The sequence below is a fragment of the Lonchura striata genome, chromosome 1, assembly GCF_050655825.1.
Source record: "Lonchura striata isolate lonStrDom1 chromosome 1, ASM5065582v1, whole genome shotgun sequence".
Classification (NCBI taxonomy): domain Eukaryota; kingdom Metazoa; phylum Chordata; class Aves; order Passeriformes; family Estrildidae; genus Lonchura; species Lonchura striata.
Window position 1 is genome coordinate 115181980 of NC_140703.1, and position 16552 is coordinate 115198531.

A 16552-nucleotide genomic window follows, 5' to 3' on the forward strand; every position below is an offset into this window, starting at 1 on the left:
GTGTCTCCTTCCCAAACTTCCATCCCATCTTCATTGCTGCTTCTTGATCCTTTGCAAGCATGGACGCTGTCCATACCTCACTCCTTATTCTTGAGGCAGCAAAGCTTGATTTTATCTACATTTCTGACAGTAGAACATTCCCAGTCCACTTCCAGCCCCAGATCCCCATGTCAGTTCCTAGTTCCCAGCTTGCCCTATCCAGTGCAACTTTTTGAGATGTGGCAAGACTCTGCCCTTTAATGCTGGAAGAAATTCCTCCAGTAAGGGTGGTGAGAGCCTGGCACAGGGTGTCCAGAGAAGTTGTGGATATCCCTGGATCCCTGGAAGCCTCCAAGGCCAGGCTGGACAGAGCTTGGAGCAATCTGGTCTCATCGAAGGTGTTCCTGCCCATGGCAGTGGATTGGAGTGAGATGATCTTTAAAGTCTTTTCCAACCCAAACCATTCCATGATTTTCCTCTAAAGGAAGCTGGGAAGTGGATGAGAGGTGAAACCTCTGTTTTATTCCTTCAATCAGTCAGCAACTGGTCCTTGGAACCTTGATCTTCCATCTCCCATAATGTTTATGGGGAGCAGCAGAACAAAAGTGTTCACAGTCTTTGCTGACAGGGTGGGGAATTCTTTATACCAAAAGCCTCAGTGGTCTAGAAGAGGACTGGATCTGCCTCCAGTCACAAATCTACCTATGATACCTAATTAACTCTCACATTTGCACTGGCAGAAGCCCTTGATTTGCACCTTTTTTTCATTTTTGCCATAATAGCCTGCAAACACAGGAATGAGTGGAACATCATTTGCAACAGCACATGTTTCCTGCCACTAAAATTTTATATCCTCCTCAAAATAGATATCAAAAACAATGAAAATTAATGGCTGGGTAGCTCATGGGCCATTGAGGTCTAACAGGACAGATGCAAAAAAATCAGAGAAAAACAAAGGTTAAGAATTGAAAGACAAAATTGTGCATAAAATAAAATAAAAAAATTAGAGCTTTTCTGTTCTTGTCTTAACCAAATATGTCAGCTAAACAGACACTTTGACAGAAATCATTTGCATTTTTTGCAACTCAAAACAGCTATTTGATAAATGACTGTTAGAAGTGATTAACATCGTGTCAAACCATTTGATTGCATTTTCTATTTTTAACTATTTCCCATCTAGTTCCACCAGACCAGCCAAGACTCACTGTATCGAAAACTACATCTTCCTCTATCACTCTTTCCTGGATACCTGGAGACAATGGTGGCAGTTCTATCCGAGGTAATGTAATTCAGATTAATTGCTGCTTCTTACTCAATTATCATACGCTGATAGGATTAGTATAAAGTTATGAATGGCTCCAAAAAAAAAAAAGAAAAAAAGAAAAACAACCCAATCTGTATTGCTGTCAACCCTTAATGTGCACTATCATGGTGATAACAGCTTTCAGTAAATTGCAGTTTGTCTTTGTGGTGGTTTATTCACACATTTAATCACTTCTCCTCAGCTGTTATGACAGTTGCTCTATCTGATTTTCCAAATGTGTAATCTCTAACCACTCATTTTGGAGGTGCAGGTTCATCATCTGGTTGTTGCTGATTGAAGGGTCCTTAGAAATATCCATCCTTTTTTTTTCCCCTTTGAAGCCATCATAAAAAAATTGTATTTAAGCTGTTGTCAGAGCAGGCAAAATGCATTGCATTGCTTGGTATCTTTTAGTCAGGGGAGAGGTGTAAGTTTCCCTGCACAGGGGATTTGTCAGGTCTTTAAAAAAATGCCTCCTTGGCTTACTGGAAGGATTTGTGATAGCATTGCCACCCGCGCTTTCCCTCCAGGTTATATCCTGCAGTACTCAGAGGATAACAGTGAGCAGTGGGGCAGTTTCCCCATCAGCCCCAGTGAGAGGTCCTACAGGCTGGAAACGCTGAAATGTGGCACCTGGTACAAGTTCACCCTGACTGCTCAGAACGGGGTGGGGCCGGGGCGCATCAGCGAGATCATCGAGGCCAAGACGCTCGGCAAAGGTGCGTTGGTTCCATCCCGTGCTAGTTCCATCCCCTGCACCCTCCTAAAGCTCCTGCACTCTGCTGGAGACCTTGGTCTGATGAGAAAACAGGCTTGGGTATTTTAATCTTACTGGCTTTGGAAACATTTACATGGCTGTGGCAAAAAGGGCTGTGGCTGTGTGTCGTTGTTGAGGTAGGGATGGGAGTAATGAGACTCTGAGGTTAGAAGGTAAAGAGTGAAAAACTTTATTAACAAGTAGTGGGGTTTTTTATAACTAGGATTGTTAAGGTGAAATATGGTTTTAAAGTGAAAACTTTTCACACTCTTGGTGTACTATGAATAGTACACAGTGGTAGAACTTATCTATAAACTATATGAACAGAAAGAGAGATAATAAATGGTTTACATTCTTCTTGGACTTTTTCTCATGCTTAGCTTAGTAAAATCTCTCTCCATTTCTCTCTGACTGAATTGAGAATATCCATAGCTGTGGGACTTGAAGCCCACACAGGCTGATGTTCTGTCCTTTTATCTCTAATAATTTTTTTCTAAGATGGGTTGGCAGATACGTGGTAAGAGGGTGTCTCCACTGTCACAGACTATAGCAATTCCAAGCATTTCATTGCCATGAGGAAATTGCCTCTTCTCTTATAAAAATTCAGGGGTTTGTTTGTCTTGATGTTGAAGGAAGACAGGGAGTATATTTATGTATAAAGGAAATGGAGCCAGTGTCTGATTTCTACTCCAAGCCAGCATTGCAGGAGTCTGCAAGCAGCATTCTCTGAACTGCATAAATGTCAAAAATAAAGGAAAAGTTTGTGTCAAGTTTTGCAAGGCAAAACAAACCAAATTTTTTAAATGGATGATTGGATATTTTTTCCACATTCTGATTTGAAAATCTGGGTTTGTGAGTCTGGCACAAAATGGGAAAAAACATTTAAGAAGGAGGGTATGGGGGGAAGTTGAATATATAAATACTGACTTTAAGCTAGAATCAAGGTTGCCCTAAAAATTATTCTCAAGATTTTATATTTTGAGAGGTTTTATCCGCAATATTTAAGCATTTTGTCTGGAATATCCCACTGCCTCTAGAGCCACAGTTTTCCAAGGAGCAAGAGCTCTTTGCCAGCATCAACACCACACGGGTGAGGCTGAACCTGATCGGCTGGAACGATGGTGGCTGCCCCATCACCTCCTTCACCCTGGAGTACCGGCCCTTTGGGACCACGGTCTGGACAACAGCCCAGAGGACATCCCTGTCCAAGTCCTACATCCTCTACGACCTCCAGGAGGCCACCTGGTACGAGCTGCAAATGAGAGTGTGCAACAGTGCTGGCTGTGCAGAGAAACAAGCCAAATTTGCCACGCTCAATTATGATGGCAGTAAGTATTTCCTTTAATTTACACCTCAGATGCCGTTTTACTTGGGTTTCATATGTGATTTTTTTTTTCTTTTTGTTCATCTTCTTTTTTTTCCCTTCAAAAACCCCATTTTGAATCTGCCAGCCATGCTGTCAGAGAGGTTAAAGTCTCAAAGATGTAAAATAGCTCCTGATTTCCTGACAGTAGGCTGTCAGGCAGAAAAGAGGGATTGTTTATTTGTCCTCACTTTGGAAAAACTCCGAAGTCAATCAGCCATGAGACATGTAATCATAGGACATTAAAAGTCATTAGTTCCAGTGGTTACAGGGGCCTTTCCTAGTATTTCATGCATCTTTTCCATGAAATTTTAGTCTTCCATGGAATTTGTTCCTGCAGCCATTCACGGGGGTGTCTGGCTTAATTGCTATTCCCTGTGACACAGCCCAAAACCCATGATGGGACACACTGCAGCAGCCAAGCAGGCTGTCCTCTGAGAAAGCCTCTGGATAACATCCTCCAAGGGCAGAGCAATGGCAGTGCAATCGTCCCTGCTCACAGGCTGGGGACAGTGAAACTAATGGCCATGACGGATGGCTCTGTCATGGCCAGCAGCAGGACACGGACCATGAGGCTGTGGTTGCATCCTGCCCTTCTGCCAGGGGTTACTGCCCACCCTGCAAACCCCAGGACACGAGGACAGGAGCAAACATGCCAGATTGTCACTCGGTGCAGCTCAGGTCCTGCCAGGCTGGGTGAGAGCACTTGTGGCTCCACAGTGGGGAACGGCTGCGTTCCTGGCAAAAATGCAGCACAGATGGCTCCAGATGGCAGCTCTGGATTGCTCCAGTGGGAATTGCCAGAGCTTTTCTGGAGACATCCAGTGTAAAACTTTGCTGTGTTGCCAGGGATGTTGTGCTGCATTGTGCAACCGCTTGGCAACATCTGTAGTGTTAAATTTAGCTGCAGAACTGGTGAGAGAGTTCAAACAAGAGCTGATGGTTGTGGCAGCACCGAATTGGTAATTGTTTGTAACTCTGTGTTGGTAACACGCCTCCACACAAGGTCATTTCCAGGCAGAAATGTGGGATATGTCTTGGGCAGGGTTTAAACCTCAGCATGTGACACATCCTCTACTGCTATACCAGCCTTTGTGCTGGGTACTCAGCAGCTCTTGCAGATAATTAATCACACATGCCCTCACCCTTTGGAAAAATATCACCTTTGGTAAGCTGCCACACAAATCCACGTATTATTTCAGACAAAGTTCTGGTTTCAGCACTCCAGAGGACCACAGGAAGCCAGGATCTAAGCAGTTACTACACAAATGTTCCAGGTTATTCCAGGCATGTGAAGGACTTGTTTTACTGGGAAGTGTAGCTGTTGTCAATAATAACAACTCTTTCAAGTATTATAAGTTAACTTCTTCTTATTTTACTGAATTTATCCTGGTTTTCTTTTTTTATCTAATATCTTTCCACAGGCAGCATCCAACTTTCAATTGTTCCATTATCATCACTTTTATTTGACTAGGGCAAACAGTCTTAAGCCATACCTTAAAATGAATTTATATCAAAATACAGATCCAGAGCCTTAAATTTCCACTTGTAGCACTCAAATCAAAACTATTCTTACAGTGATATGATCTGAAATGTTGTCAGGCTCTGCTCTTTGATTGGGTGATGATACTTACCCTTGTGTCACACATTGTGACCTGCACACACTTGGATTTTTTATGTTGCTGCATAGCATCTTTAAAAGGGATAAAATGAAAGAGTAAAAAATATTTGCAGCATTAAATTTCCTGGGCCACTGCTTCTGGTCAGCTAGAAAATTTACAATTTGTGATATTGCTGGTTTTGTTTGTGAAGCATGCTTTGCCAGGATTGTATTGTGCCTTAGAGAGGCAGAGTAAGCTCAAATACTGACCCTGAGGTTATGAGAGGAAAACATGGATGGAAAAGCAAATTTCAACTTTCAGATTTTCTAGATTTGCTATGTTTGAATCAGAACTGAAATTATAAATTATTATGATGATGATTATCATTCTTACAAGTATTTGATGCAGAAATTTTTGCTTCCTTAGACAGGGAATTTTTTGTTTGCAGAAAACATGCCAGTGGAAATCTCTTGGCCAGCTCCACTTTTGAATGCTGTCCCTGCCTCTACCTTTGATTCACCCTGTGATGTGAGATTAGCCTCTTCCAGCTTCCAGGGGCCACAGCTGCCCCTCAGATAAAGCAGATACAAGAGTAGCACTTTGAAGATTAGATAATACAGCGTATGAAAGTTCTGGGATGCCAAAAGCTAAGAACAAGCTTAGAAGCTTTAGCAGCTTTAAGATAAAGCCTTTGTAAAGTTTGCAGAAATCCCAGAGTTACGTGGATTTTGGGTCACTTTGCTGCGTGTGGGAGAGCTGCTGAGGAATATCATGGCTCAGCATCCTTCCTCTCAAATCTCCCCGTGCTGAATCAGGTCAGAAGGTTAATGACAAACCTACGTGCAGCTTTCTGCTCTCTGTTCCTGGGCATTTCAGCAACGATTTCCAGCTTACAGGTTTGCTGACCTCCCTGCCCCTGGTTTTTGCAGAAGCACACAATCCATAAGGAGATATTTTTAGCCCCGTGCAGCTGCAGTTGTGGAGAACTGCAAAGGAGCTTCCCAGCTCAGGGATCAGCTACTCGGCAGCCCTGGCATTAAATTGGATCAGCTCAAAACTCTGCTAATTGATTCTCACCCACCCAGGAACTCCCTGCCATGGAGGACACAGGAAAACAGTCCTGAATTCACGATGTGCAGTGGGAGATGCTGCAACCAAAGGGAAAAAGGGGTCAGGGACATTCAGATGACAATTTCTGTGAGGGACCAGTCAGGATGACAAAGGGTGATGGTGAACCGACCTGGAAAACAAAACAAACCCTCCCCGTTTGTCTGGGACTGAGTCCTGAAAAAAGCTTTGACCATTCCACTCCCAGCAGGCACCTAGAATGACAGCAAATGTCGAAATGGTGTTTTCTCCATGCATAGCAGGATTAATTTTTGGTAATTTCTAATGCAATTGCTGAAAAGCAACAAAGGCGTGATGTGAAAACGTTCAGCATGGCTTTTTAATTAAGCTCCAACTGCCTGTTTTTAATGTTATGAGGTGTACATTTGCCTAGAGAGAGGTATGGATAGTGATAATCACATATCTAAACATTTCAGATTTAAGTGAAAAAAGGCCACTCATCATTTGATTTGCATCAAAGTATTAAGGAAAGCAAGGCATAATTTAGGCAATCTTGAACCTAATGGTCCCTGTGACTGTAATTCAGAGAAAACTTTGGCCCTTTAAAATCCAAGAGGGTTTAGGAGGATGTAGAGACAGTTATTAGCATTACCTCCAGGAGCTTGAAGTTCTTTCCATTTCTTCATCTAATAATTTTATTTGCCTTTAAAGTAGTGCAAAATGTGCATCTCAGGGCAAGATGAAAATATCCTGCTGTGTGTTCAAGAAACAGAAAATTACAAAAAAAACTCCAAAAAAAACCAAAAAAGAAAATTATGGAAAAGAACTGCAATGGAACATTAGAAAAATATTCCAAATACAGTTGTAAGAAAACAAATTTTCCAAAGTACCTAATATAGGTTTGGATGGTTGTAGCTTTTCTTCTTATCTTTGTCTCTTTAGGGAGCTGCGCTTCTCTTTATATGCAGCTGAAATAGCTCTTGTGAAAGAAACAGGACTTGAGATTCTACATTTTCACTGTGGTTATGGCATTCACAGTGTATTGCATCAGATCTCAGTTCTTATTCTGATACTGTGTCACACATAATGAGATATACTATATCACTTAATGTAGCAATTAAAATGTAAAAAAGGATGTGCCTGTTTTTCTCTCTTACCCTCCTTTCCTTTTAGCAAGTAAGTAGCCACTTTTATGTTTCAGTAGCTGGTTAAAATTTAATAGCTTCCATCCAAAGTCATCACAGTTCACAATACTTATGTGTTTCTATGCATTTCAAGCAAATCTGCATTTTATAGCCTCATTTGTGGTTGCATTCAGCAGTTTAATAGTAATCAGGAAATGAGTGAGAAGTCTTCCATGACTAAACAGCCTTCCACAGAAGGTGCTGCATTCTTCTCACGTCCCTTAGAGGTAAAGAAGAAAAGAATTGAAAAGTTCAAGTATTATATATCACCAGGAAGCCAGGTATATTCAAAATGCAAATATGTCCCAGAATGAAAAAGTGAGCTGCCTGCCAGTAGCTGGTAGATTCATTTCCCTCGTTTCCCTCTCAAAATTTGATTGTTTCTATCCAGCATTACTCTCCTGTTTTACTGATGAGTATAATGTCAGACAGTCTTTAGCAGATTAGTATCAGGTTGGCTGTCTGAATTCCAGATCACTATCACTGCTGCACCCTCAGAACTGATAGCAGAATGTTTCTGTGCAAAGGATTAATCTGATGTATGTGGCAGAAAATGAGCTTTGTCAAATGAGTTCCTCGCACAGCAAAGCCCAGCAGAAATGTCACAGCAGTGCTGTTTCCCCATAATAAGGAATAATAGACATAGGGAGGAATTCTGAGCTCTCTTACAGCTTTTCAATAATTTAACAGGACTCAAAATTTATCATAGTATTTGACTGCATATCAGGCATGGTTTTCCTTAATCAATGAATGCAGTTCTTCTGGAATCCTGATAATCTCTATCTCTGCAGTCATTCCCTCATGACCATGAGCCTGGTTAAGTGTTTGTGGCCATTAGACACACAAATGTAGCCTCCACCCCAAACAGAAAAATCCTGCTGAGGGTTCTGCCTGCAGCTGAAGCAACAACTTGCCTTATTCCCTGAGAACTCAATCTTTTGTCCTCGTTAAGAAGCCTCTAATGCCATGAATCTGTTTCCAGGTACAATCCCACCTCTCATCAAGTCGGTTGTGCAAAGTGAGGAAGGGCTGGGAACCAACGAAGGGCTGAAGATGCTGGTGACCATCTCCTGTATCTTGGTTGGGGTCTTGCTGCTCTTTGTGATGCTGCTGATCGTGAGGAGGAGGAGGAGGGAGCAGAGGCTGAAGAGGCTGAGAGGTAAGGGGGTGTCTGTGGAACTTCTCTCTGCCTGAACGTGAAATAAGAGTGGGGCTGCACGTGACCAAAGTGTGCAATCCCCAGCTGGGATCATTTTCCTGCAATACAGAATGAAGTGTGTGTGTTTCTTATAGAAATTCCTTATTTTTCATTTGTTCATAAGTTTCTAAAAAATATGATTAATACATACATTGTTATTATTTTGCATGGGGGAAAGGAAGATATTTCTCATTGATTTGATTTCCTTCTTTTGTCGTTTGTTTGCGTCCCTTGACAACCTTAAAGTAGATTTTTTTGGTTTTTTGTTTTTTGGAGGCTGAAATCAGATGTTCTGAAGATGAGGGAATCTCAGTTTTCCAGCAGATGCTAACCATTATTTCTAAGTTATAAAATTAAAGTAGCCAGATTTTAGTGGGATAGGACATACAACCAGATATTCTCAGATTTGTTATCACATTTTCCCCATTATTTTTTATAATAGAACTTACATAGCACTTCATTGTTCACTGACTTTTCATTGTCACTGATCTGTATTTTCCTCTAATCCTTATTCAAATTCAGTTGTTTGTTATGTGAATAAGATTTAGATCTGTGAATTCATTCAGCTTTATCATTTTTCTAGCAAAAAGCCCTGGCTGAGCCACAGCCAAGTTTTTGACCCTTGCAGTCTGACACTGCTGCCTTTATCTTTTGCACTGGCAAAAGATATTTTGGGAAGATATTCCCTGAAGGTATTTGGGAAAAAAAAACACATTCAAATCCAAACCTGAATCAATAGTAAAACAATTTTTCATCTGCAAAAAAATAAGTACTTATTAAAACAAGGGCCAGCCCTATATTTTCCTTCTGACCTTCCTACTTCTATTTCTTTTTTTCTTCTAATTTTGTCCTTTGTAACAATATTTTGGAGTTAAAAAAAAAAAAAAAAAGACAGAAGGCATGGGCAAATTCATATATAAAGAAGGACAACCAACCTTATGGTTCAATCACAGCCCTTGAAATCAGGACATCTGGATGGTTTAGCTTGTATAAACACTTTTTCTTCAAAACCTTATAAGACATTTACCTTGCCAGTTTTGGGGATTTTTTAAATTAAAAAAATTATGGTCAAGAAAAATAAAGTATTATTTTATCTTCTTAGAAATACTATGGAATTCCACCCAGTAATGAGCAGGACATCTCAAGCCCTTTGGTTCTAGAAAATGATGTTTCTGCACGTTATTTTTTCATGGTTAATTTACAAGTATTCATAGAATCTTGAGTTTTAGTCCCTTGAGGAAGGCTGATGATCACTGACCAGGGTGGCTTTTGCATAAAATAAAATTTCTTGGAACTATTTCCTCTCAGCAGTGAGAAATTTAGAAAAATATCGATGCTTCACTTAAACACAGGCAGTGGAAAAGATTTCATCTGTACTTTTGATAAAAGAAATCAGTATTTAATTACCTTTTCTGTAAAAATTGTGACTTACTTAGCTGAATTTGTCCCACTACAGCTCAACATCCCATCTGGTCCTGTCTTACTTCCCTACAGTACAAAAGTTCTTTTCTGTATCATTTTCACCCTCCAAGGATATCCTTTCCATATAGTGATAAAAAAGTCATTTCTTAATGATTTCATTGGTAAATGAAACCAATTTATGTATTTTAATTTTCCTCTATAGTTTTCCCATAATTTACATCCTTAACATTATATCCATTGAGATCATTTGCCAGTTCTCTGATTGTTCTGCAACAGGAAAATATTCCCTGTTGTACAGCCCTGGTTTGTGTTCTTGATGTATGACCTTATGATCCAGATTATTTTCTTAGTGATCTGGCATTTTCCTTATATTTTATATACCAAATTCTTGTTTCATTTTCAAACTCTTATCAGATATTATTATATTTACTCCAGACCACTGATAAATGCCCTGGGTAAAAAATACTGAATAATGATTCTCTGCTTCAAATTGGGGTCTGAATATGTTGAAATCCATTTTATAGCTGTTGTGTTCATTTTCGCATCATGCTACTTCCTGTTAAAGTACTTTGAGTTACTGAAACTTTGTTTTAGGAAAACATAAATATGATCATTTACTGTTATTTAATTACATCCCAGTGAGAGTTTTTTTCAATGTCATTAATTCTCAGCAATTTTTAATCTCATTTTAAAAAATCCACTTTGTTTGATATGGCTGCTTGACCACAAGTCTGTATTGATTGGCCTCAATTCTCCTTTTAATTCATTTCATCAAACTTCACTCAGTTTTTTTTTATTATTTTGTGCATTGCCAAGACCAGACTGATAGGACTTCAGTAATTCAGAATTTTTTTTGCTCATTCTTTTTGAAGACTGATCCCATGTTTGACATTTTCTGCTCTTCTTGAAGTTACTTCATGTTCTGAAAGCTTTCCTTACAATGAGTATTGTTGTTCCAGAAAATACCCTACTAAGTTTTCTAAAACAAATTTGTGCAAGTTTTTCTGATGTCCTAACTAAAACCTAAATGGTTTACTCTAGTAATTGTTGTGATTAACCTTCATACAATATTTGAAAAGGAAATATTATCACCTGATTTGTATGACCTGGTGGGGTTTCTTTGAGGGCACAATATTCTTTTTTCCTAAATCAGGATTTCCTCTAGCCTACATCAGAAAAAAATCGTCTCCACAGTGGGACCTTCTGCAATAATTTGTGCAAGTTACAGATGTAATTCTTGCTTTTGTGGCTGCAGATGTGGTTTTATGAACCTGTTTGACAAAAAGGAGGGGGAATTGCAGATTTATTTGCAGTGTGCTCTGCATGCAAACATTTGTATCCCTGCTTATAGACCAAGGGTTTGAGTTCCCATTTCTGTTGAAGAACAGCAGCCCTTCCATTCTTGATCCTTTTACCACTTGTCTGGATGTAGAAACAGTTAAACATTTTTCTTCCTTCTTTATAGAAAAAACAGATTTCTCAGCAAAGTTCTGATTTTTGCCCAGTTTAGTTGTTCCATCAGCCAGATCACACAAAAAGGTCACTTGGCTGCTGGAGTTCAGGAGTTCAGCAGATACTCTCAAAGGGAAGCCTGATGGTTTAATGCTCCTTCTGTCTATTAAACCAGCTCTGGTACTCCTGAAAGGATTTTCCCTTTGTTTTTGAATCCAATTCCTTAACACAAGCAGAAAGGATCTGCATGGTGTTGTAGTTCAGGAGTGGCAGGATGCAATTTAAAACTCTATCACTGTCCCTAATTTCCCATGGGGCAAACCTAAGTGTGTTAAGAATTTTAAAGGTGGCTGTGCCAGCAAAGAAAAGGGATGGCTGTGGCTTTTTCACTGAAGTGATGCTCGGCTGGAGCAGAGATCATCCCCTTCCCTCTGTCATCAGTGCCCCCTTCCCAAGCCCTGCTTTCACCACCTCAAAACTGGGAGGTGATAGGACACAGCCAGGGATGCTGGCTTATTTTTGAAAGTATTATCAATCAGCTGATCAAAAGGGTACTGCAGGAAAAGCACATTAAAATCTCAGGTCATTGGTGTGTGACAATGGCATTTCTCCTGGAGCTGATGTTTTGGTCTCATGATGTTGTCGTAGAAGGGTCCCAGCCCAGCAGGAGCTGGAGCTGCTGCAGAGAGCCCAGAGGAGGCTCCAGGATGAGCAGAGGGATGGAGCAGCTCTGCTGGCAGGAAAGGCTGGCACAGCTGGGATTGTTCACCTGCACAGGAGAAGCTTTGGGCTGAGCTCAGGGTGGCCTGGCAGGGCCTGGAGGAGCCCCAGGAAAGCTGGAGAGAGACAATTTCCAGGGATGGAGGGACAGCACACAGGGAATGGCTTCACACTGACAGACATTAGGGTTAGATTGAATATCATTAAAAAATAATTTACTTTATGAAGTCCTGGCATGAGTTCCCTGTGGCTGCCCCTGGATCCCTGGCAGTGCCCAAGGCCAGGTTGGACACTGGGGCTGGAGCAGCCTGGAACAGTGGGAGGTGTCCCTGCCATGGCAGGGGTGGTACTGGATGGGCTTTAAGGTGCCTTCCATTCCATAATTCTGTGATATTCAGTTAATTTTAGGCTTCTAGATTTTGGTGTGATGGATAGAGAGGAACCCTTTATATTCCTGCCAGCTTTGTTTTTGTCCCATCCCACGCCAACCTGAGTGCCCATCATTAACTCCAGCAGCTCTGCTCACCATATGAACAATCTGCTTGGATAATTAACAAATTTAAAATCAGCTGATGGAGTTTTTTCCTTTCAGTGCTTCCTCATTCAGCTTTTGACACATTACATGATCTTGTTGATGCCTCATGTTATTTTTTTACTGCAGGTGCACAGCCTCCTGTGCATCTCTTTAAACAAGGATCAAGATGTGTTAAGGAGCCTTTATGTGCCACGTACATGAATTGGTGTGAATTTTTTTCCAGATGCAGCATGGAAATCATCTGTGTGCTGGACAGCACCTGAGAATATGTGAGGAAGATTGTTTGCCATTCAAACCTGATAAAAAAATTATGAAAAGCAAACTGAAGTACATTGTAATGATTTTCAACTTAGTCCTTTCTCCTTTTCTTGAGTTGTGAATTCCTTGCACAAATACTCACAGACTTCACTTAAGGAGGCAGCAATTGCTTCAAAAAGCTGCTGGCTGAATGATAACAATATTTGCATATTAAACCACCCTGATTATGTGTGCCAGAGAGAGAATGTGTGCACAGAGTCTTCATGATCCTGGTGCTGCTAGAAGAACAAGAAACATCATAAAATTTGCTAAAAAAAAAAAACATTACTTGCAACCAGTGTCATTATTAGTCTTGTGTTGGGTTTGTTTGGCTTTTTTGTATTCTTCTGAAGAAATTTGTCCCTTCCTGGGTTTTTGGAAGTCAGTAACAAAACTCTTTTAGGAACAGCAGTGTTGGTCTTTTGGTTTATGACTGATGGCAAAGATAGTGTTATCAACTAGGCACTGCCACTTCCAGGTGTTAATGGCAAAGACAGTCTCATTCCAGGTGAAAAATAGGAATTCTTAGTGCCCAAAATGAATGTTTGGTTTAGATGAGACACTTCAGATGAAACATCCTTCCCTCCACCAGGAATCTTCCATGCCTGGTGCTGGAAAGGGAGGAAGGAAGGTCAAAAATGAAGGAGTGGAGCAAACAGACCTAGAGGGAGCACAGAATTCCAGCTTCTCTAGTGGTAGGTGAGGAATAAAGCTTAAGAAAAGCAAGCTGGCACTATGTCAGATAAATACAATTCAGAAAAATGGATAAAAGGGGTTTTGATGAGATTTTTTAATGAATAAAAAGAGCCCTCTATCCATTCTTTTTATAAATTAGTACAACACAAGCTATAGAAATGTGTTAAGATTGTGGCTTGTTTCTCCCTTCATGCTTGGAATTTTAAAAGCAGGATATTTAATAGGATCACAAGTAGGGAAATTGTTGTAGGTATTGGAGACCCAAGAGGTGATTGAGGAATAAAAAAGGTTGTATGGAGAAAACAAAGACAAATTCAGTAAGTGTCCTGGCAGGTGCTGGTAGATTTACAAGAAGCAGATAAAAGAAGAAATGTAAACTTCCATAAAAGAGTTGTTTGAAGGCTCAGAACTTGGAATTGCTTTCTTCTCAGATTTGCTTCACTTGGTTGCACAAAAGGCTGCTTTGTTGCTGTGTGATAAACTTAAGGACTTGGGAATCAGCATTTTAAGTGAGTTTGTTTAGCAGCAGGCTGCTGGAGAACAAAGCAGAGATGCCTGTTTTTGCTGGATGATACCACAGAAATTAGTGTGCTATGTTAATAAAGTTTTACAGAAGCCTACCTGAAAAACCAAACTTCAGCTGTGCCTTTTGAACTGATAAGTACTGAAATAATTACAGCCCCAAAGGATTTTCTGCTAATAATAGCAGCAATGACAAGAACAGGAGGAATATTTTTCCTTCAGCAGTGTCTTATTTTGCAGGGCTGATCCATGTGGGAATAAACCATCCTCTGTTTCATGTGTAGACCTCACTCTGAAGACTCAGCAGTAGTTTTGAATTATTGCTAGCAGGAAAATATTCATATTTGAGTGCAACCAAACAAGTTTGTGCCAGGGCAGGCCCAGGCTGAACATCAGGAGGAATTTCTTCATGGAAAGGGTGCTCAGGCCTTAAGGGGCTGCCCAGGGAGGTTTGGAGTGTCCATCCCTGCAGGTGTCCAAGGAAGGGCTGGATGTGGCACTCTGGGCTGGGAACAGGGTGGGAATCAGGGACAGCCTGGACTCTTGGAGGTCTTTTCCAACCTCAGGGATTCTGTGAGTCTAAATTGACTCCTTGGAGACCTCCCTTGCTCGCGTCTCGTGCAATTACATTTGGTTTGGAAATGACAGGTTGGGGACTGCTCATCCAGCCTGGCTTTGGCTCTTGCCCAGAGATGGGTATCAAAATTCCTATTTTTTTGCCTTTTCTTCTTCCTTCACTTGTTCATTTGCTCCCCATAGCACAAAAGAACTGAGATCCTCGTTATTTGTTAAATTGTTCCTATTTCTAATTTGTTTATGTAGCTATTTTATAGTTAAGCCAATGGTAACCTCTCTTATCATTTTTAGTGCTACTCAGGAACTAACCAGAACTGTTTGGAGCAGAAATGCAATTTTAGCAAAAGTAGGGACTTTGAGACACTCTTTTATTTTTACCATTGATCTAGAAACAACAGTGGTGTTACACATGACTGATTCAAATCACTTGTTAATTATGCATCTCTCAAATAGATTTTAATTTGTGGTGACATTTCTTCTATTTTCTTCTAGATGCAAAGAGTTTGGCTGAAATGCTTATGAGGTAAGAACAAATGGAATTTTATTGTATTTTTTTTAATTGAAAAATGTCTGTCAACTACAGCATCATATTTAAGAATTGTTGTAGGGACAAATGGAGAAGTAAACTTTTTATTCCTAAACTCTTTTCCAAAACACACCATTTGTCTGTTTGTTAAGAAGTGATGGACTGGTGGTTAGACATGAGAGAAAGAAGTCACTTTGTGGACAGTGTGAGGGGCTACAATGATAAAGAAACAGGTAATTCGTGTTAGAGTAAATCATAGAAGCTATGTAGGTCCATTTGGACATTTTACCTACTCCGAAAAACATTTTCCATAATATATATCAAAATAATTGCCCTTCAGAGATCATCTGATTAAAGGCAATAAATTTCTGGCTGTGAATATCTCTAAACTTTGCAGCTCTGTTTATGTAATTCGCTGTTGTTAGCTGCTTATACCCAAAGGTATAAAAGAGCAGGTAAATCCATTTATTATTTTTCACTTCTGTTCCATCAGCTCAGCATTCAGAAATCTAATTCAGTTGTTGAATTGCATCATAATGACTATTCTGGCACCACAATTCTTTCAAAGATGGAAATTTCATAACTTCAATGTTTATTGTTTTGTCTAGGGAAAATATTGAACTTCAGAACCGCTGCATATATTTGAAACTGGGATCACTAAGGGATTATTTTTGAGTTCAAATGAATTTTCGGTTGCTAGAAAATATTTTTTATATTCCAGCAACAAATTTGAGAATGTCATAGATATTTCACCACATGAACCACACTCCAAACTTCCTCACCCGTGATAAACTTGGCTTGTATTATAAGAATAAACTCAGCAAGGATGTGGTGACAGATGGGTTTGGTGTAAATGCAGCTCTGTGCCATCTTATCTGAATAAGCCCAGTGATGTTAACAGGACTGGTCATGCAGTCCTGCTCATTTCCTCCCCGGCTGCCCGTGGCAGCAAAGTGTGGGGCTCAGCAGCTTCAGGAACATTTGCCCTGGTGCTTCCTGGTGCCACAGAAGACAGAGCAGATCAGCACACGCAGCAAGTCTGTTCCCTTGATGCCTTGTGAAGGCTGAGCTGGAGCAGAGCTGGGCAGAGCTACAGAATAAAGCAGGGATTTATGAAAGCATCTCCTCCATGGATCCACCTTGGGCAGCACCAGAGCCCAGCCAGGGCTGCACCCAAATGACCCAAAATGGTCCCAAAATGCACGAGCGCTCCCGGGGCTCTCCCTGGGATCAGTTCTGCTCCATTGGCACCTTGGAGTTCATTGTCCCATTCCAGCTCCAGCCCATCAGTCCCACCCTGCTTGTTTTTCTCTCTCCAGCCCACGCTGTTTGTGCTCCTGGGCTGAGGTTTGG

At 40.6% G+C, this 16552-nt stretch overlaps 1 protein-coding gene across 1 annotated transcript in view; it reads left to right on the forward strand.

Moving 5' to 3' along the window:
- Nucleotides 1–16552, forward strand: part of DSCAM (DS cell adhesion molecule) — a 446056-nt gene that overhangs the window by 393974 nt on the left and 35530 nt on the right. Inside the window, exons 24-28 of the mRNA XM_021527473.4 lie at nucleotides 1160–1258; nucleotides 1813–2001; nucleotides 3077–3367; nucleotides 8238–8414; nucleotides 15166–15196. Of these exons, the coding sequence (XP_021383148.3) occupies nucleotides 1160–1258; nucleotides 1813–2001; nucleotides 3077–3367; nucleotides 8238–8414; nucleotides 15166–15196 (787 nt within the window). The remainder of the gene's footprint in view (nucleotides 1–1159; nucleotides 1259–1812; nucleotides 2002–3076; nucleotides 3368–8237; nucleotides 8415–15165; nucleotides 15197–16552) is intronic.